The 23,036-nt window shown below is 34.9% G+C and overlaps 1 protein-coding gene across 2 annotated transcripts in view; it reads left to right on the top strand.

Annotated features, from left to right (window-relative positions):
* Window positions 1–23,036, top strand: part of LOC145660469 (glutathione S-transferase-like) — a 77,140-nt gene that overhangs the window by 6,514 nt on the left and 47,590 nt on the right. Inside the window, exons 2-5 of one of the 2 annotated variants that reach the window (XM_081725538.1) lie at window positions 1,716–1,873; window positions 5,577–5,744; window positions 6,877–7,019; window positions 14,004–14,339. The exons of the other annotated variant lie outside the window; for it this stretch is intronic. Coding sequence (XP_081581664.1) covers window positions 1,738–1,873; window positions 5,577–5,744; window positions 6,877–7,019; window positions 14,004–14,171 — 615 coding nt within the window. The 5' untranslated portion in view covers window positions 1,716–1,737 and the 3' untranslated portion in view covers window positions 14,172–14,339. Of the gene's footprint in view, window positions 1–1,715; window positions 1,874–5,576; window positions 5,745–6,876; window positions 7,020–14,003; window positions 14,340–23,036 lie in introns of those variants that run through there. 2 annotated transcript variants of the gene reach the window in all.

Genomic DNA, 23,036 nt, shown 5'->3' with positions numbered 1-23,036 from the left:
ATATAGTTGGGAGAAAATCATTGTTAAACTAATACTTGCCCTTAGATCAGCAATAGATGGAAACACCTTTTTCTTCATACAAGCAGAGCAACAATTGTGTTTGGCGTCTTTGTAGTCTAGACCTACAATGGCAACTAGCGCAAATGATTGGGCCTACTTGCGATGGATGTCAGGTATACACAGGCGAGAAAAGTGCTGATAACCACTTTACCCGACCTAGCCATTTTATACTTCTTTCCCCTACATATATATATATATTTCTAATGTCACAAATGCAGTGACTCCATCACATCTTTTTGGGGGCCACGGTGGCTCAGTGGTAGAGCGTTCACCTCTGGTGCTTGGGGTCCCGGGTTCGATCCCAGGCCCCGCCAAGTGAACTTTGTGGTGGACAAACACCGTGGTCGTGGGTTTTCTCGGGGTTCTCCCGTTTCCTCCCAATATCTTCATTCCACCATTTCATTCATTACTCATCATCACCGTCTCTTTTAGCCTAACCGGCATAACCGTGGGACGTAAAACTCAAAGATTTCATTTCATTTCATTTTCCATCACATCTTTGTACTGTACCATCACCTTCCAGTGAGCCGATTGGTACTAGAAAAGTTTTGTTCTTCACACATATCTTGTGGAACGTTTGGAAATTGATTGTTTCTAGTTTGATATTTTACTTTCTTTTTCATTCATTCATTGTTTTGTTTTGTTCTTTTTTCAAGTACCAGAGCACAAATTTCGTTCCTTGGTATCTGATTTTTAAGAAACACATATGATTAAGTCACTCCTCACTATCATGAACTTTGCCGATAAGAAAGAAAATATTTCAAACTGAAATTTGACAACACTGACACATTATGTTTATTTCCCACTCGTACAGACTTTTGCTGGCATGGATTATACACATAGTGAAAAATCTCATATATGTTGCCAATTTCGAGTAAAATTCCCTTTATCCCATCCCGACTAATTAATGCAAAAAACCCCACAAAATGGGATTTTTCCACACGGGTTGGCATCACTGTTTGGTACTGAAAGTGCTACTTGTGGAATCTTTTCGATACTTATCGTCACGCTGATTTGTCGTTCGCCATTTCTTTAGTTCCTAATGCTTCACACGATATGTGAAATAGTTGATTGAATTTTTGGTTTCCGAAGTGCACTTGTAAGCAAAATGGGAAAAAGAAAAGAAACATATTTACAGACACTTAGAGAAGCTCGACTAAATTGAAGAGATGTGTAATGGAGGTCAAGGAGAATAGTGCAGTAACTTGATGTAAGTGCATCTTGGACATTAGTTTTTTTTTTTTTTTTTTTGAATTTTGATAATAACACTAATAATAATAATAATTATAATAATAATAATAATAATAATAATAATAATAATAATAATAATAATAATTAACTGATCATCTTAGCTTAAATAGGCTTAGCTCATCTTAGTTTAGCTTAAAAATAAAAGACTTTCCCATATGGTTCTCTTTCATACCACTAGAGTAGCATCCATGCGTGAGGTTACTTAAGGGCTATGAGTAACTGATTCAGCCATCAGGCCTGGTTTTGCCTATATCACAACGCCTACGAATTCACACAATTTTTAACAAATGGAAATAGAGGCATACGAAAAGCCACAATCAGTCAGTATGTTTGATATATAAAATCTACCTCTTTCATAATGCATAAACGTTCCATTTTAGGCTTAATTTGTTACTTTTTTTAAGTTTCAGGTTAACTAAAACGAAAATGGCTCCCCAGTACAAATTGACGTATTTCGACTTCAGAGCTTTAGCAGAACCAATCAGATTCATTCTCTCCTACGGAGGCGCTGAGTTTGAGGATATAAGGATTGGATTGGATCAATGGCCTGGAGTGAAATCAAGTGAGTGTACTGAATTTGCAGACATTTCAGACCAATAGCAAATGAAATAAGTTTTCAAATCGTAGTATCGATGTTAATATTATCTATTAATACAGTAATACTATAATACGTGTACGTTCAAGAGAATAATAGATTATTTTTATTAATGAAGTCTAGAAAATGGTATATGTAAATCTTAAAACTAGACTAATTTTAATAAACTATTCTTACCCGTAATTTTTCTCACAAGTCTTACGGGAATACATAGGGCCTATATTAGAATATTCTTGTAATGAAGAAAATTTTAATGTTATATAGTAATACTGTAAATAAAGAGAGATGCTTATAAATGTTGATTTATTAGACTTCCAAACTATCCTATGCATAGTTATCGGAAGTCTTATAGAGCAGCTATGTCCATTCGTCCGCCTCTCTGTGTGTCGACAGGTGTCAAAGCAAGAATGGTAATTGGTATCGAGAAGCGATTTCTGGAATCTATTCAGCATCGAAGAATGGGATCCATCTTGTTTAACCCTGTATTCAAACCGGAAGTGATAGAAATCAATCTTTCCCGGCTTCAACGTTGATCAGTCTAAAACATAAACGTTAATACCTAGGTAGACAGCGACAAGTTGTTTCTTAGAATCGGATCAGCGTCTTAAGGAAAACACAATCTCCACCGATATATAAATATTTATCAGACGAGGATTCCATTACCTGCATAATAGTCCCTTTACTCAATATTGGCTCCACTTTAAGATGTCCTCGGAATACATCAGATAAACAAACGTTGAGAATTATTAAGCTGAAACAGGGCTCATCGGTGAATACCTATCGGTATGGGATTAAACAATGATGAGGAGTAAGTAAGCCATTTCAGGCGAACAGCATTGTATCATCTTCCAGACAGAGCAGTCCCCTGTACTCGGTGTCAGAAAACATAGAGACATGTGTTCCATTGATTACTGCAAGGTCTCTACACAATACTGATGTAGGATGATTTGGGCACTTAAAAACACATAACTACCATTAACTTGATTTGTTGCATATGGGTGATCTCCAATTCCGTGTTTCCGCCCAGAATCATCCCCTACAACCGTGAAATGACACTACTGATTCTATTTATGTTCTCATTTAGATGTTTCTGATTTAATCCTCTGTCATTCTATATGTTGTTATTCATCCGCTGAGACACATGCGCATAAACGCTTCCAGAAACACTTAGGGTCGGAACGTTAATAGCACGAATTTAAATCGCTATATATTGCATACAAAACCTTGAAACAGGATTGTGATATTATCAAATTGCATATGCCAAGTTTAATGGTGATATTATGAATTTCCACAATGACCAGAAATTAGAGATTGTCTGTCTCGACTAGAAATCGTAGGTTTCAAATGGAAAACAGATTTGGAATGCAGGTTTGTAACGAAATACGGAGCATTTGTTCGGCACATTTTTGCCTGAAATGTATAATGGAAGTATAAGCAAGACACATAGGGCGTCACTAGCCTACTTCTGAATTTGGGAAACATGAATTTTGTCAAAATGTTTAGTGCTGTGGTAACTAAACTTTGAATAATCTATTAACTTATGAATTATGAAATGAAAGATGGTTTTGCGTCAAGATTGGAATTCATAGGAGAATGTAAGAAATTGATTTCAAATATATTTCTATAAGGTTTCCTTTACTCCTAAAAGGACAATGAAAATTGATCATTTACGCATATTTCTTAACAAATTCAGTGTCATTTCCAAGACAAAGGGTGCGATTGTGGAAAAGTGTTTCAAAACAAAAATGTATCTTATTTTCGTACGTTCTGAATCTAAATAAGAAAGTCGTAATATTCCGTTAGAATAGAGTTACAAAGTTTAGAAATTTAAAAACAAAAGAATCTAAAAAATATATAACATAGGTTTCACGTACTTTTTGCTACCTCTAATTTTCTTCAGGAAATTAGACCTACATTAGACAAGATATCACGGTATTATGGTAATCTACACATGTTATATGTTTCAAGTTAATACAAACATATTGGAAATTGAGTTTACAGTATCAACATTCAAATTATTTGTCATCTGTCTACTAGGAAAGGAACTAACATGTAACATTTAAATCAATTTTATAAGTCAAGTTTGTTTAAAGCAACATTTACAACTATCTTTTAAGCACATTCTACACAAACACAGAGAATGTTAACACACAAGTGACGAAATAATCTACTCCTATTAAAACTTTACATTTGTCAGCAGTGTCATTTCAGATTGTGCTTGGGGAGGGGTTGAGATGCTTCATCTTCACTCTTTATGTGAAGTGGCAAGATACTTATATGAAAGAAGACATACATCTTTTATTGGTATATCTTCCTCTACATTTATATATATATATATATATATATATATATATATATATATATATATATATATATATATATAATTTCTCAAATTCAAGAGAGGCGGTTGCTCTCCTGCTGTTCCCAAATGACCCCTCTGTCCCTTGTAGGGACCTACCCATACATCCATATGTAATGTAGTAAATTTAACAACTACAGACTTAGCATTGTCTGGGTAATAGGAGGAAAACTAAAAACTCAAAGGGGTTAAAACGAACTATATACTTTAAGCAAAAAGTATAATAATTATATATTTTTTTGTTTTGTTTCTTACAGCTGAAGGAAAGCAAGTCTTTTGCTGCATTCGGAAAAAGTTATTTTTTAGCGTTTTAGCTATACTTAAATGGAAGAACAGAAATGGGTCTCAGAAACGGTGGTACTCGGAAAAACTAATAATCTGGTAACTCTACATTGGAAATATCTGACTTACGGCTTATTGCAGAAGTAAATTTTGTCAATGAATAGAGTATTCAGATTTAGTTATCATAATATGTAACATTTTCACAAACATTGAGTTTCACAAATTCAGAAGGATGGAAGAGTAATGTCTATTTATTAAGTTGATTGTTATTGTCAAAGTTCTTTCGACAATTATCATTTTTTAAAACTTATTTCTTTATTTTTATTTATTTTCGAGTACATTCCGAATCTAGATTTTTGAAGCAATTTTTCTATGTAAAAAGTCCAGTCTATACCCCTTTTCGTTGGTTTTAGAAATTGAAGACAGCGGCACTAAGTTTGGCATATGTCGTGGGTTTTTTCAAGATTCTGTATATTACGAGCCGAGTTAAAAGCCTGCTACTATGTAAGGATTTTACTCTGTATGACAAATTGCATATATGATACCAACTTCATGTCTTCATACCAACTGATACAAATCTTCCTTAAGTGTGTTAGTACAAAACGTTGTTTGAAATTGTTTGTTAATACTGAGATGTTCAGATATTACAATGTAACATTTTAGTAATTACAAACTATAAATTAAAATATTTTTTTCAAAAAATTCTTCACTATTGACCCGTACGTCATCAAAGCAATGATGATGTAATCGCCTTATAGCTATTAAGTCAACTATTATTCCATTCATACAGGTACTATTTAAACTTACTATTATTATTATGAAGCCTGCTACTATTTCAGATAACAAACTATTAAATGTTCCCATTATTATTATTATTATTATTATTATTATTGTACCGAAAGAGCACTGAAATCTTTTGTTGGCATTACTAGCTTTCCAGGTACACAAGATCCTTAAGTGTACCATTTATGATGTGTTTGATCTTTTTTATTTTTATCTTGTTTAATTTAACTTTTTTTCTTTTTACAGCATTTCCGTTTGGAAAGCTTCCCATCTTGGAATTTGAAGGCAAGAAAATAAACCAATCTATCTCTGTTTGTCGCTTCTTGGCCAAGAGATACAATTTATCTCCAAAGGACGATTTTCAACAGTTGCAATGCGATGCCCTTGTTGATACTCTTAACGATATTCGACAGCGTAAGTACTTATCAATGCTTCTGTTTCAGTTACCATTTATCTGCTATAAAACACGTGTTACAGTAAAATGTCTACACCCTCTCTGGCCTTCAAAATCGTCCGAACTATGGATCGAAAGATTATGTGTGTCTCTACATTGTCTCCTCCTTTTAACGTTTGCTGATAGCTACAACCCACGTGTTAATATTTGATTAAAATGTGCAATTTACACAAAGGAATTATTTATAATTTATGATTTTTATGTTATTAAAATACACAGAACGAAATTCGAATATTATTAAGTTGACCATAGATAATTCTCATTTTGAGATTATTAGTAACATTAAACCACTTTGTATAACAACAAATGTGGCCATTTCCAGTAGCTGGGGACAATTTCCTTTTCATGATCAAAGCATTTACACCTAATTTAGATCCAAATCATGAAAGATCTCTCTTAGCGCAAGTAATTATGAATATTTTTCTTATTTAAATTTTTGTACTAACAATTCCCAAATATATGGAAAATAAATTGGGATCGCTTCGAAAGCATCTTAGTTTGCTTTTCCTTGAAGGGGAAGACTAGCTCAGTTAGATATACTCCGCACAGTTACCAGCAAAAGTGAATATCTATCTATCTTCAAAAACTTTTAAATAATGACCGCTCTTCAGGTACATACACTTTAAAGAAGAGTATATGTACTTATATGTAAGTATATGTATATACAAGTACATATACTTCAAGTACATATACAAAACAATACTTTAAGGAAGATATTGTTTTCTTCAAGTTTGAAAACTGTTCGCACATCAAACCACACTTCGAAGTTTTCGAGAAAACAAAAGTTGCAGATGGATTCCCACTCTTGGTGGTGGCTGTTTCAAGCTCCTGAATTAATTAGTTGTGTAATGTGTGCTTGTATATACCACAGTCAATATATGTTTGTACTAAAAACTATCTCAAGTGATGATCTATGTTTTACTTACTTGAAGTTTACATTAAGTGTATTCTATGAACATACGTACAGTTTACTCATTCCAAGTATACTTAACATGTAGTAGTACTTGTGCAAACAGTGCAAAATGTAGATATGTTGAGATTATTCATCACAAGTACAAAAATGGCATAAAACATTCTACCTCCTCGTTACAGAGTTAACTCAATATATATGGGCTGATGATGCAGAGAAGAAGAAGAATCTTGAACAAACTCTAAGAAACGATTTGGTACCACTTTACTTCTCAAGATTTGATGAAACAGTCAAAAATAACGGAGGATATCTCGTTGGAGGAAATGTAAGGACTTTTTCTGTAATTTTGTAGAATATCTATATTATTATATCGCTTTTAGTAATCTGCAAATGAAATTTAGTGAGTAAGAAAACTTAACATTAATTCAAGTTTACACAATGAAAGAAAACTAACAAAGAAATCAGTTATGTAGGATATTAATAATAATAATAATAATAATAATAATAATAATAATAATAATAATAATAATAATAATAATAATAATAATAATAATAATAATAATAATAAGTATTATGCCTGTCGGCAGATCCTGGGACTAATGAGTTATATGTGTGTCTATGCTTTCTTAGATTCTATTCTGGAAATCTTTCACATATCTTGACCTTCAACTTCCTCTTTTACTTTCCAATATTTTTTTTCTGTTTATCAGATCATCGATCAGTTATGTTCTTCTTGCTACTCCTCGCTTTCTTTTCATCTTACAATCTATGGCATAATAAGGAAGACAATTTCTTCGCAAAGTGCGTCCAGTCCAATTGACTCTCGAAGGTACTTGCTAAAAGCGTCCTCTTCTCTCTTATCCATTAAAGAAACATTTTCGATTATTACTCTCTCTGTCCATTTTATCTTCTTCATCTTCCTCCATCGCCACATTCTGAAGCTCTCTAAATATTTCTTTAACCTCCGTAATGTCGAAGTTTCCGAACCATACAATGTGATACTTCATATATAGCATCTGATTAGCTTCATCCTTAATCCAATGTTAAGCCTGCTAGTTAGGAGTAACCTTTTCTTGTTGAATTTTTTTTTCCACTACGGCAAACCTTGATCTGATCTCTTTGATGCAGTAACCGTCTGTCGCCGGAAGATTTCCCAAACATTTGAACTGATCTACTTCATCAAGCTCTCTTTGCTCTACTTTGATCCAAAAGGGCGTATTCTCATAACTTTAGACTTTTTTGTATTACTTCCATTCCATATTGTTTCTCAGTGTCAACTACTTTATCGATTATTTCCTGTAGTCCTTCTTCAATTCTAACTATAAGAAGAGGCCGCGGTGGCTCAGTGATAGAGCGTTCACTTGGGGAAGCATGGGGTCCCGGGTTCAAATCCTGATCCCGCCAATTGAATTTTGTGGTGGACAAACACCGTGTGCGTGGATTTCCTCCGGGTTCTTCCGTTTTCTCCCACTTTCTTCATTCTACTATTTCTCATCATCACCGTCTCCTTTAGCCTAGCCGACATAATCGTGGGACGTAAAACTCAAAGATTTCTTTTCATGTCATTTCTAGCTATAAGAAAATCGTGTCATCCACAAAGCTAACCTTGCTAATGATCTGTCATCCCACCTTGAAATTTCAAATTTCCATTAATAGTTCCTTTATTAAGCATTCACTGCAAACGTTGAAAAATTAGAATGACATACTACATCCCAGGGTTGGCTGGTTTAAACCAAAAAACAAAAAATGTTCGCAAAAGTGTAAGTGTAAAATCTTGATGAACACACATTTGTGGGTCATCACGTTTCACTCCCGTATATTATTCATATTATATTCAGACCTAAATTCCCCATTCATTACTCAGAAAGATTATACTACAAAAGCAACTTTTTTTTTAAAAGTTTATAAATGTTTATTTTGTGATTTTTTGTAGTTGTTATTATTGTTATGTAATTGCAATCGAAGAAAAATTCTAAATATTGTTTCGTTTCAATGTTTACTATTGATAAAATACATCGAAAATGCCGTACTTTTTGTGTGTGGGGGGGTCATACAGACCCCACGAGAGGCATTTAGTGAAATAAGTATCTTTGGTATCTATTTATGTGCAAATGAGTCTGAGCCAAAGTGGACTCAAATAATTCGTATCACAACGAGATACTTTGTATCGGTTGATAATTACTTGTATCTTGGGCAGAAAGTGCTTCTACACAAGCACTATACCTGATATAATGTTACTTAAAAAAGATAACAAAAGAAGAATGTTTTTAAGATATAAGAAATATACATTATTATTGTATAGTTGGTTGCTATGTAGTTGTTTATAGATACTCAATGGACATGTTTTTGATTGCAAGTCAGTTTGTGTGAATATACGTTAAAAGAGAATCAACGAATAAATTATCTAACACTTATCATGGACTTGTAATTTCAGCAGAAAAGGTGATAATACTAGTGAATATAATTACGGAAGATATTTTAAGGTGTAAACGATTACTGCCACTAAAGATATACTTATATTATTAGCCGAACCAGGGTTAACGACTACCTTTGGTGAGTCGTTGTAAAATTTTTGGTTTACCTCACCCGGGATTCTTGTAAATTCATATCCCGAAGTCTAAAGTAAGGGTGAATTTACCTCAGTAAGAAGGTTCATGAATACGAACTCAACTATTCTCAGAAGTGGCAGAGTAATCACAAGAAAAATTATGATCGGTGAGATAGTAGAAAATGAAACTGTTGACAGTGTTAACAACGAGCAAAATATAGCTCCCATTACACCCGAAATGTTGACATTAGAAGACAAAATTTTAATGGCATTACAGCGACAGGAACAAAGCCGAAAAGACGATTTAGAAGCCATGAAGCAAAATTTGGCTCAGATGTCCAACGAATTGAGTAGAGGATTAGAGCAAATAGATCAAAAATCAGAAGAGACGAAACAATCTGTTATCCAGGCGGTGAGAGACATCACGTTACAGTTTGATGAAAAGCTAAAAAGATTATCTGAAGATTGCCAGGATAATTACAACCATGTAATTCAAGAAGTCAATTGTGTAAAAAAGGATTTGGAAGTAATAGAATCTTCTGTTCATCAACAAAAGATTCAGGTCACAGATAATTCTAACCAAATACGTGCAAATACTCATTTGATATCTACCTTACAAGAGGAAATTAGGACGTTACAGATTAAGGACAACGCATACCACAACAACATGGTTAATGATCGTTTGGAGTTCCCTTGTTCACAAGAGATGACCTCGCATTCACCCGCAGCAGATCAACGCGGACCTTACGTTATCTCTTCTTCAAGTAATCCATCCGATGAGGACATTATTTTGGAAAGAATCCATCCAAGGAATACAGATGGGCGGAAAAGATATGGTGGAACCACGCATAACGCAGTAGGTAGAAATTGTCACTCAACACGAACACGAAATGGTGAAAGGAATGTAAAGTTAAGTGTAAAGATGAGCGAAATACGTGCTATGAGTAAGTTTAGTGGTAAATGTAATGAAAATGCTACTTCTTTCCTAGAAAAATTTCAGGATGAGTGCAGTATAATGTGTATAGATAAATCGCAATATATGAAACTAATCCCTCATTTATTACTCCCACCATGTTCTTTATGGTTTAAAGCAGTACGGGATCACGTCAATACATATGTGGAATTCAAAGCAGTGCTGATTGCAAATTACGAAAACGACTTTTTACTTGCAAACAGAGATGCCACGATTAGAAACCAACCTTTTAATCCTCGCTTGCACAAATCTGTTGTTGATTTTGTTGTAAATACGTATAACGAATTAAAAGTCGTAAATCCGTTGCAATCGGAATCTAGAGTGATTGCATCTATTCGAAATCTACTACCGTTTAAATTACAACAAATCCTGTTTTCTACGCAGTGCATGAGTTTTAATCACCTATTAATGCTTGTCCAATGTTATGAAACTCAATATCAGGCACTGAATCATCAAGCGGGAATAGGTAAAATTAAAAATAATTCAGATCACCTTGTACCTGTTCGGAATCTAAATATCCGTAATGCAGACAATACGGAACATAACCTAATTCGAGCAAATTTAAACAATCAGAACGAGCAAAATAGGCAAAATAGATATGATGGGAATCCACCTAACCTAACCAATCGTGACAATAATTATGTCAGATCACTTAATCGAAGTAGACTCAAAAACAGTCGAAATACATGGCGAAATTCCAGAAATACAGTAAACTACATGGATAGACGTAATCGTAATTCAAGAGATGGCACTTCGTATCAAAATCAAAACGATGACGCAATTCATGTACAAAATAATGCGGAACATAATCACGATTGTGCAGTACAATGTACTTTATTAGAATCATATGCAAATACGAATTTAAACTGACTGCAGTTGACGTAGTAAGGGTTAAACCCATATCAGTTATAGATTCTTATGAACATTTATCTTCAAATTTATGTGTTAATGTCAATAATGAAAACAACCCTTATGACTTTGAAGTACAACACATTAAAGGAGTAGGTAATGGACCCGTAGATACTTTATTACGTCTGTTTCAATAAATGATAATTTTCAAATGATTTTAATTCTTTCTTGTTAATGTGAAGAATTATAGTTCGATTCATAATTGATTAAAAGCAAAGGTTATTTATATTATATTGATTTGTGTTGAAACTTAATTATCAAGGATTATGTTAAGTATAAGGTTCATTCTATTAAGCTAGTTATTCGACGACTGTCTTCATGCACCACCTTATATGTTACTCGAATAAGATCCTTTTGTATCATGACGCCTTATTGATATAATGTATATTTTAAAATACCATCTAAAGTAATTACTACATAATGCGCCCTAGAAAGATCAAACATTGTTATCATCACCGTTTTTAATAATGATTGAAACTGTTGATCATTGTAATGTGTTTTAAAATGAAATTACCTCTTACGTTTTTGACTTCGCACCCTTCGTTGATTATATTAGTAAGCGACGACGTTTTTATAATAAAAGATAAATATTAATGAAATAAAAGACTTATTATAAATGTATTTATATGAAGGAAACTTAATAAAGTTATATACGAGGGACGATCAAAATGTAAAGGACACAATAAATATAATACCATTATTATAAACGGACCAGTGGTTCTTAAATATAAAAATCAAGCTACCTTGTAACTTTTATATTCAGTCCCATCATCGGGCGACATTTTATACAACGAGATACTTTGTATCGGTTGATAATTACTTGTATCTTGGGCAGAAAGTGCTTCTACACAAGCACTATACCTGATATAATGTTACTTAAAAAAGATAACAAAAGAAGAATGTTTTTAAGATATAAGAAATATACATTATTATTGTATAGTTGGTTGCTATGTAGTTGTTTATAGATACTCAATGGACATGTTTTTGATTGCAAGTCAGTTTGTGTGAATATACGTTAAAAGAGAATCAACGAATAAATTATCTAACACTTATCATGGACTTGTAATTTCAGCAGAAAAGGTGATAATACTAGTGAATATAATTACGGAAGATAATTTAAGGTGTAAACGATTACTGCCACTAAAGATATACTTATATTATTAGCCGAACCAGGGTTAACGACTACCTTTGGTGAGTCGTTGTAGTATCTTTATTCACTTTTCTTATTGATATGCAAATTAAGTCGGTGTATTTCTTTAATTTGGACCAATAAAAGTCGTTGTTAACTAACTTGAACTAAATTAGTTCTTCTGTAGTCCGTAGTACTTTGAAATTGTTCATATGTAATTCAGTGTAATGGTTTCACTTGTGCAACTGTTTATCTTTTTGTTCTTCTGAAATGACTCTTGACAGTTATATTAAGAAGCATGTAAAGATCAGTACAACGTACTTTTATCAGGATTCCTTCGTGAGTGAGTCGGCAGACGTATCACATTTGTGGCCAATTAGTCCTGGTTCCGAGTTCAAATGGAGGACAATTTCTCTCGGATGTAAGTCGAGAAGCGGTTTTTATTCCGCTTTAAGCTTATGTGACCCCTTTCCAGCTTAACCCGGTTGTTGCATAATAACATCAAGGCGAAACAAACTTACTTCTGTCCATATATTTTATGATATGAATATATAGAGCAAATTATTTAAACCATAAAAACCTGGTTTAAACCAAAAAAAAAACTGGTTTAAACAAAAAAACGGGTTTTTTGGTTTTTTAAATAAAAACCATGGTTTTTGCCAACCCTGCTACATCCTTTCTGACTCCTCTCTAATCTCTGGACTATTGGTTTCTCCTTCATTCAAACGAAACTTCGTCTTTGTTCTGTGTGAATGATTTGACGAGCCCTCAATTTTACTCTGATTTCTTCACGTATTTTCAAAAATTTGATCCAGTTGATTAGGTTAAGCTTTTTGCCAGTCGATCAAGCACAAACACAACTCTTCTTTTACATCAAGAACTTGTTCGGATATAATTCTCAACAACCCAATATCATCTTTGGTGTCTTTCTCTTTCCGGAATCCAAATTGATCTTACTTCTCATTTGCCTATTCAATATGTTCGCTAAGGCTAATGGGTTCCGTGCTTACTGCAAGTCTTCGCCTGCTTTTTCTTAGGTCGTTAACGCTTTCACCTTTGGTGCGATTGGTCCCGGATTCTATCCCCGGTGAGAACACCTGGTTGAAAAGCTGTTTCTGGGGGGCCGCGGTGGCTCAGTGGTAGAGCGATCACCTCTGGTGCTTGGGGTCCCGGGTTCGATCCCAGCCCCCGCCAAGTGAACTTTGTGGTGGACAAACACCGTGTGCGTGGGTTTTCTCGGGGTTCTCCCGTTTCCTCCCACTTTCTTCATTCCACCATTTCATTCATTACTCATCATCACCGTCTCCTTTAGCCTCACCGGCATAACCGTGGGACGTAAAACTCAAAGATTTCATTTCATTTCAAAAGCTGTTTCTGGCCAGCCATCCTAGGTAAAGTTTTTCTTCATTCGCACCAGACAAAACGTCGGGATGGTACCTAACATAATGGTTCCATTGCGCTTCCTTCCTTCCTCATTCCATTTTTCCCTATCCAGTTCCCGGGTGGTGTGATTGCCGAGGGACGTCATCCTATCATGTATGAGGGATGGGCATAGATAAGTCGTAGATGCCTGTAATGTCCAAGCTAACCTAATTCAGCTCCACTATAGTTCAATAGAAATAATCTAGATTAATCATACTAATTAACCTTTATAGCTTATTTATGATATAAATAGATTGTGTAAGATTTTTAGTACTTTCCTGTGTAAGAATTTAGTAAAATAACTTTCTTACTTTTTTTTAATTTTCAGCTCACATGGGCAGATTTGTATTTCGCAGCAATTATCGAAATGTTTGAAGCTACATTGGACAAACAAATTCTTGACAAGTATCCCAACTTCAAGGGTTTAATTGGGAAAGTTCTCAATCTACCAGCAATCAAAACTTGGATACAAAAGAGACCTGACAACAAATTTTAGAGGACCATTTTAAAATTACAGAAACTATGCATTTATTTCCAATAGTATGCATTTAATTGTTTCTATAACACAATAAAAAAGGGAATTCTTTTTCAATATACAGTAAATGGTATAAGATCATGTAATGACCATATAATTATGTCTGTAAATAAACTTCATCAGCAGCAATTCTATTTTGTTTGACTTTTTAGTTACTTATACATATTAATATTTCGACAAAAAAAAAATGGAAATCCGCTTAATAACTAATTTGACGAAAGTAGTGTTTTCCTTTCTCAGAACCAACACAATTTCCTATGTTTAGGTAGTTCTTTAAGAACAAATTGCAAAGAGAAAGTATTTGTGAATGTGCACAATAGAATGACCAAAGCGGAGGAAATCGATGTAAACTCAACAATAAAGTAATAATCAGAAAATATCACTCGAAAAGTACGTACATTTTTTTCTTTCTCGCTCTAGGCAGAGAATGTGGCGCCTTACCAAGTATTGCAGGAGTTGGTCAAGGGAGCATCCCAATCAAAGCCGGATGATAATAAAAATAGAAATATACAAAATATTTTTCTTAACTAAAAAAATGAAGTTAAAGAATCATTAAATACAGACATCCTTTAATTTTTCCATGCTATTGACAGTTAATCCATACCCGGTAGCTACAGTGACCGCACTGAAATTATATTCGAAATTTACACATATCACAATTGCATTTGAAAGAACTGGAACAATACTTGAATCACTGTGAAACATATCGTATCTCACCAGTGGCGTATGTAAGGGAGTTTCGGAGGTTTAACGCCCTCATTTACATTTACTTATATATATATATATATATATATATATATATATATATATATATATATATATATATATATATATATATAATATCATAGGAGATTGAGTGGCATACGTCACTAGCCTTAATGAGGTTCTGCGTACGCCACTATGTCTCACACTGTCTACCTCGATGTAGCCCTTGTCACATTCCGACTCGTTACGTTCAGTACTTGTTGACAATGACAATTTCAGATTTTCCCTTGGGAACTTTCAGTACACAGAGGGTTAAAGTCATATTGCAACTAGATCGAGGTAGTTCACGTTAACCTCGATCGGAGATATGCCTAAGGCCATCCACTAAAATTATCACTGCTTGTCGATAGTAACCGAGTGACTCTCAGCTAACAGCAAGAAATAAATGGAAATTTTGATTTTAATTCAATTTGAATTGCAAATAATTTAATTACATTATTATTATTATTATTATTATTATTATTATTATTAGTAGTAGTAGTAGTAGTAGTAGTAGTAGTAGTAGTAGTAGTAGTAGTAGTAGTAGTAGTAGTAATTTGTATATGTCAGTTTTAACATAAGCAGATACAGTATATTTCTTAAAAATAGTTTTAGGCTACGGAAAACAAGAATGCTAAACGCTATTTACTTTCACTTGAATGACTTCGGTACAGAGCAGAACTGGTTTAATGGAGACTTTGGGTAGCACACATTGCACATGGAAAATACAACAGGTTTTGTATATTGTTCTAGTTGAGCAACTTATTAAAAAAGAACCCTGGATAGACCAGAAGAAGAAAGAAAATAATATACATCGAATCTGCTAGAAGTGAGTACTAAGAATCTGACTTGGGTTGATGAAGGCTAGGATCCAATGTCAGGGTTTTGTTTCTGTGGCAATGAACGTTCAGCTTTTTAATCCTTGGAGTTCATTTAAGAACAAATTACTTGGAGACTGCGGTGCACCCATGTTTGAAGGAAACTCGAAGACGAGACTACTTCCAGGAAAATGAGTTGAGTTGATTTTGAGTTTAACGTCCCTTTCAGCAGCGAGGCTATATGAGACGGGACCTACTGATTAACGTGGAATCCGAACCACATATTTTCTAAACCATATAATCGAAAACTGATTTGAAATGCTCATTTGAAATAACTCTAAGTGATGACTATATGTTTATTTTATGGATGTTAAATAAGAAGATAATGGTTTAATAGCTTGTTTATGTCTTTCATGTAATTATCAATGTGTTTCACGTGAACTGCATTAACAATAATAAGATGTGATTCAGACAGCCTTCTTTACAGATGTCATTGTCACCTTTTGTTAAGCCTAAAGTGGGACATTCGTATCGAACATGTCAGTAGTTCTCGGTACCAAAATTTTTATATGGAACAGTTTATTAAGAACAAGAGAAAGAATACATGGTGGTCTATATTCATGAATGAACATTTTTAACCAAATGTACACGAAACAGAAAATTCACAACGTCAGCTTATTGGCAGTTAGTTGAAGAAGGTAAGAACCACTAAACCGATACAAAAGAATAAAATCATTGGCGGTGATTTCGAAAATTTCTAGCGATAAAACTATATAGACGTCTCAATAATTATAGGTATACATATAAGTATTTGTATAGGTTTACAAATTCCACTAAGGATTACTGTCGCATATTTTGTAAGTGCTTTGGATAATTTGACGTCCCGCCATATAATGTGTCTCTCTCAGAAGTAATTCGGGACGCTGAAAATTTTCGTAAAATTCAGTGTGTCCTACGTAATTTAGAACACGTGGCAACCTTAATCGCAGGTTGTGTAAGAAATTTTAAGATAAAACTATTTCCTAATTTCTACCTCAAAATCTGTTGCAGAACAATTAAGTGTCACGTTTCTTTCGTTTATAGATTCAAAAGGTTTTAACGTATGACATACTTGGAAAATAGAACATTTGAGTGCCCTTGTAACAGAAATTGAAGTGCAAGCATATTCAATTTTTGTCGAAAAAGAGCTCCATACTTCTCCTAAAACGTAACGAAATATCTGTGGATGGTAGTTCTACTCACATTATGCTGGCGAAAATGAAAGAAAATATTAGATGGGCAAGACTATTTTGCTTGGGTTCCTGTCACCACGGCATGGCGCGTCTTCAGGTTGCGGATCGAGGAGAAGGCCTCTAGATATAGAGGTTAGCTGCGAATATACTGAATAAGCAGTCGCGGACAGCCGACTAGGAGTGGTCCTCCAGCTTGGGGGTTTGGGTAGGGCTAACAACCTCATCCTGTAAAAAAAAAAAAAAAAAAAAAAGCACTTGTTCAGAAATATTCACAAAAGCCTCGGACAAGGACTGATAACTTGGCACGATCTCAACAAAAGAAAATGAACATGAGATTTGGAATATGGAATATTAGGAGTCTTTATAGGGCAGGCGCGTTAAAATCCGTAACGAGTGAGTTAGAGAAATACAGGATGGACGTAGTAGGAGTTCAGGAAGTTAGGTGGGAAGGAAATGGATCTGAGAATTCCGGAAATTTTACGTTCTTTTACGGGGAAGGAAATAAAAATCACCAGTTAGGAACAGGGTTTTTCGTTCATAAACGTATATTACCAGCAATTAAACGCTTTGAATTTGTTACTGATAGACTTTTTTTTTATTACTCTTAAGGGACGGTGGTGTGATATTATTGTTTTAAATGTACATGCCCCAACTGAAGATAAGGATGACGATATAAAAGACAGTTCTTACGAAGAAGTGGAACGGATATTTGACCAACTCCCGCGATACCATATAAAAATTCTATTAGGGGATTTCAATGCGAAGGTAGGACGAGAAGATATTTTCAAACCGATTATAGGGAACGAAAGTCTGCATAAGGAAAGTAATGACAACGGTGTTAGACTCGTGAACTTTGCAACATCCAAAGACCTAATCGTGAAGAGTACAAAATTCCCACATCGCGACGTTCATAAATACACTTGGACATCACCAGACGGAAAAACACACAACCAAATTGATCACATTTTAGTAGATAGAAGAAGGCAATCTAGCATAATTGATGTCCGGTCGTTTAGAGGGGCTGATTGTGACACTGACCACTATCTGGTAGTAGCGATAATACGAGAGAGGTTATTGTTGAATAAAGGTAATATTCAATGTCCGAAAACGGAGAGATTCAATTTAAAGAAATTAGAAGAGAGCCAGGTAAGAGAGAAATACCAGATTGAAGTTTCGAATAGATTCTCGGCTTTAGAAGATTCGGAGTGCACTAGCGTTGAGGACACCTGGATTGAAATTAGAGATAGCATTAAAATTTCACCAAAGAAAAATTAGGACAAGCGGAAATACGAAGGAACAAACCATGGTTCGACCAGGAATGCATTAAACTAGCAGAGAAGAGAAAACAGGCAAAATTACGCTGGCTACAAAATCTGAATGAAATAACTACACAAAATTTCGCAGATATCAGGCGGGAAACTTCCAAAACTTATAGAACAAAGAAACGCGATTTTCTGAAAGCTAAAATTAAAAAACTTGAAGATAATAGTAAAAATAAAAATATCCGGGACATGTATAAGGGAATCAACGAATTTAAGAAAGGCTATCAACCTCGTGCTTATATATTAAAGAAATCTGACGGAACAGTTCTCACTGACACGGATAGCATCTTAAATAGATGGAAAGATTTCTTTGACGATTTGCTTAACACGCAACCAAAAACTAGTGTGCGTGGAGAAAAGGCGATACACACCGCAGAACCGTATATTCCAGAACCCAACCGAATAGAAGTAGAAACCGCTATAAAGAAATTAAAGAAACACAAATCTCCGGGTGTAGATGAAATTCCGGCTGAGTTAATTTTAGCTGGAGGCGAGAAATTGTGGAACAAGATACACAAACTCATTCTCCTTATCTGGAACAAGGAAGAATTGCCACAAGGGTGGAAAGAATCAATCATTGTTCCAATTCACAAAAAAGGCGACAAAACTGACTGTAATAACTATCGAGGCATTTCTCTTCTGTCAACATCCTATAAAATCCTTTCAAATATTCTGTTAGCAAGACTGATCCCATACGCAGATGAAATTATTGGAGATTATCAGTGCGGATTTAGACGAAATCGATCAACTATCGATCAAATATTTACCATTCGCCAAATACTTGAAAAAAGTGGGAATACAATACCCCAGCACATCAACTATTTATTGATTTTAGAAAGGCGTACGACTCGGTTAGGAGAGAAACATTATACAACGTTCTTACAGAACTTGGAATACCGAGAAAGCTAATTAGATTAATTAAGATATGTTTAAACGAATCCCAAAGTAAAGTCCGGGTAGGAAAATTTTTGTCCACGAGCTTTCACGTCGATGCGTTGTCGCCATTATTATTTAACTTCGTTCTGGAATACGCTATAAGAAAAATCAAAGATAGCAACCAGGGCCTAGCGTTGAACGGTATTCACCAGGTTATGGCATATGCTGATGATGTAAATTTAATAGGGGATGATAGGAGAACAATAGAAAGAAATGCAGAGATTTTATTAAACGCTTGCAGGGACATGAGTTTAGAAGTAAATGAAGAGAAAACTAAATACATGGAAGTGCGTCGGGACCGGAATACAGCAAATTATGGATGCGTTAAAACATTAAATAATACTTTTGATAAAGTGCATAGTTTCAAGTATCTAGAATCAATATTAACAGAGGAAAATCATATTCACGAAGAAATTAAATGTCGACTAAAAGCAGGGAATTCGTGTTACTATTCGGTTCAAAATCTCTTGTCGTCGCGAATTCTGTTGAGGAATTTGAAGCTTAAAATATACAAAACGATAATTATGCCTGTTGTTTTGTATGGCTGCGAAACATGGTCACTTATTCTGAGGGAAGAACATAGACTGAAAGTATTTGAGAACAAGATCCTGATACGAATATTCGGACCCAAGAGGAACGAGAATGGGGAATGGCGGAAACTTCATTATGAGGAACTACATAAGTTATATGGTTTACCCAACATTGTTAGGGTCGTAAAGTCTAGAAGGCTTAGGTGGGCGGGTCATGTAGCTAGAATGGAAGAAAGTAGAAACGCTTTCAAAGTCTTGACTGGAAGACCAATCGGAAAACGACCATTAGGAAGACCTAGGCGCAGATGGGAGGACAATATTAAGATGGATCTCGCAGAGATTGGAATACAAAGTAGAAACTGGATCCAATTGGCTAAGGATAGAAGTCAGTGGAGAGCTTTTGTGAACGCGGCATTGAACCTCCGGGTTCAATAGGCCATAGAGTTAGTTAGTTAGACTATTTTGCTATTGTGGTTGGCATATGCATAGATAAAAGAAGTTTTCTACCTCGCATCCTGTAAAGTTAAGGTTTAAGTGTCCACGCAAGCAGTTCAATTAAAACCTTCTTCAGAATATTTGATAGAGAGCTCCTGAGTTGTTTGTAGATTCACTTCTAAGGAGTGTAAAGGGGAAGGGCCGTAGAGTGGATGAATGAATAATATTATGTAAATTAAATAAAATTTTGAATAAATTTAAATATGTTAAGCTTGAAATGCTAATATTATCAAGAATATGCAAATAACTAGCAAAGTCGGTAGAGCTTTAAATTAAATGATCAGTACAGCAAAATATGTAATTTGTAAAGATAAAGTGATTACACTGAACAAAAATGAATATAATTTAGAATATTTCAAATTAAAAGAGAGACTCTACTCTACAGGTCTACGTGTTTCTCCAGGTGGTTGTTGTGGCACCGTATTGTACCGGACATTGACAACTCCAAGACAGCTAAAAGGAAAAACATGATAATATCACACTGATCACATACCTTGTAAGACTTCCTGTGGAGAATGGTGTGCACACGGAATTCATTAGATACACTTTTAATGAGGTGTAATAACACACGCAAAAGCACTATACACAGTGACTTTACAACAATGAAGAAAAAAATATTATTAAATTTTGAAATTTTCAAATTTGTTACGCCAAAATGTTTATTTTTTCTTTAAGGCCTGATTTATTTTATATTAAATATTCGTGCACAATTCGAGACATCTCCGGTGGTCCTCCTCTTGTCCTGGGTGTCTCCTGGTCTTCCTCTTGATCCTTGGGGGTTGGCTCTGCTATCTTCCCATTTAGCAGAACGTAGGTCCCACGGAGGTCATGTTTATCTTCCCCTTAAACATGACGATACTCTGCTACCCTCCTGGTTCACCTTCGGTCGAATATTCAGGGAGCAATTTACGATTCCCCGTATCTTGTACCTGCAGTGGAACGAGTTCTAGGCACAGGTGGTTTCGCCTAACCTAACGCGATCCAGCCTGTTAGGTGGCTATTGAACGACTATCTAACTTCATCACCCTAATAGTAAAGGGAAGATGACACTGGTGCTACTATAGCGTTCAGATTAACAAATTATTATAGCCTGCTCATATTTCACAATGTTTGCAAACCACTGTCCTGTACTTAACGCACACAGTTGTGAGTTTCGCTATGCAGGATTAATAACGATTGATTATATATATATATATATATATATATATATATATATATATATATATATATATAATATATATAATATTTCTGCGCGGAACATAATAACTAAGATAAATATTTGATATATATGGCTATAGTTTATATACACAGAATGTTCGAACAGATCGTTAATATAAATGCTTACTAGTATATAACTCAATGTTTGTAGGTAGCACTGTCCGCTACTATGATAAGAACCGAATTCTTCTGTACGTGAAGAGTGCGAAGAGTGATACTTCTTATCTGATGACACAATCCGAATTGCCTCTACACGAGAGCACGAAGAGTGATACCTCTCTTCCAACGACAAGACACGAATTGCCCTGCTTCCCTCCGCCTTCTTGTTTTTAACAAACCCACCTTCTACTCAAAAGGCTGGGCTCGCTTTCCAGTTTTTGCGAATCTTATGACGGGGGTGAAGCGGGGATGAAAAGGGTTGCCTCTAGAGGTCATTGTCCCCTCTCACTTTAATTTGTACTTTCAGTGTTTCTCATCTTAATCATTCAAAATTGTTGCTTGATAATCCCCAACTGATGTTTCCACTGTATAGCTGAAATGTCAAGCTTTCAAATGACACGTAGCACTACACTAATGACGTTCTTATTAAACCTGAATTCTAAGTTTTCACACACAATTTATCTCTTTTCGGCTGAGAGAACCCGTTGCTCTCATGCAGTCCTAACTGTGCTGCCCAATAGCGTGATTACTCTGCGACCGCTCACCTGTGTGAGGGGTTGCTATAGTGAAGTTTTCATATTTCCATTGTTTTTGGCAAATCAAAGTGTTTGTCAACCCATCACACACTAAAATAAACATTTATATACACTAAGACAGCTTTCTGGAATGTATGACATGCCGTCATATCTTAAAAACATAGAAATTTTACATTTTCTCTATCGTCGGTGCAGTTTTTCTCCTCAGGACGTCGACTGTCATGACAGCGATGTTTACGCTCTTACGTCTATCATGCATTCCCCTCATGTATTACTGCCGGACTTGTCGTTCTGTGCTGAAATAAGCCTTTCTTGATACGATACAAAAATAACACCATACAGCGACTAACCTAACTTATATTCTGCAATAACAAAATATCAAGAAAATCTTTACAATATTGAAAGAATTACTTGTGGATGTAAAATTATGGATGTAGAATCTGTGTGGATGTAGAATCATTCTACAGGGGTGAAGGATTCTACATGGAATGCTCAGTTCCTCGGTTTTCTTCCGGTGAGGCGAGGGGGGCTGCGAAATCCTAGGTTAGACTCGAGCTGGCGGAATTTCCGTTGGATGCGACGCTACATGCTCAAAATGTGTTACTTCTGGTCAACTTCCAAAATTTTCACACCTTTTTGTAAACGAAATCTTGCATGTACTTACGAACTCCAGCAAGCAAACTTAAACCATGGCTGCTCTCGACTCGGTGTCTCCAGATCTCACTGTCTCCGACCATGGTATTCTTTTCTTACATATCTTTCGCAGTTCCTGAATACTGAAGATTTAGCCATATTCTCTTCTTTCTGAAAAATTGAGTTAGCAACTATGCACCAGC

The sequence above is a fragment of the Thermobia domestica genome, chromosome 1 (genome assembly GCF_964235325.1).
Source record: "Thermobia domestica chromosome 1, izTheDome1.hap1.1, whole genome shotgun sequence".
Taxonomy (NCBI): domain Eukaryota; kingdom Metazoa; phylum Arthropoda; class Insecta; order Zygentoma; family Lepismatidae; genus Thermobia; species Thermobia domestica.
This window is presented reverse-complemented; position numbering and strand designations above follow the sequence as displayed.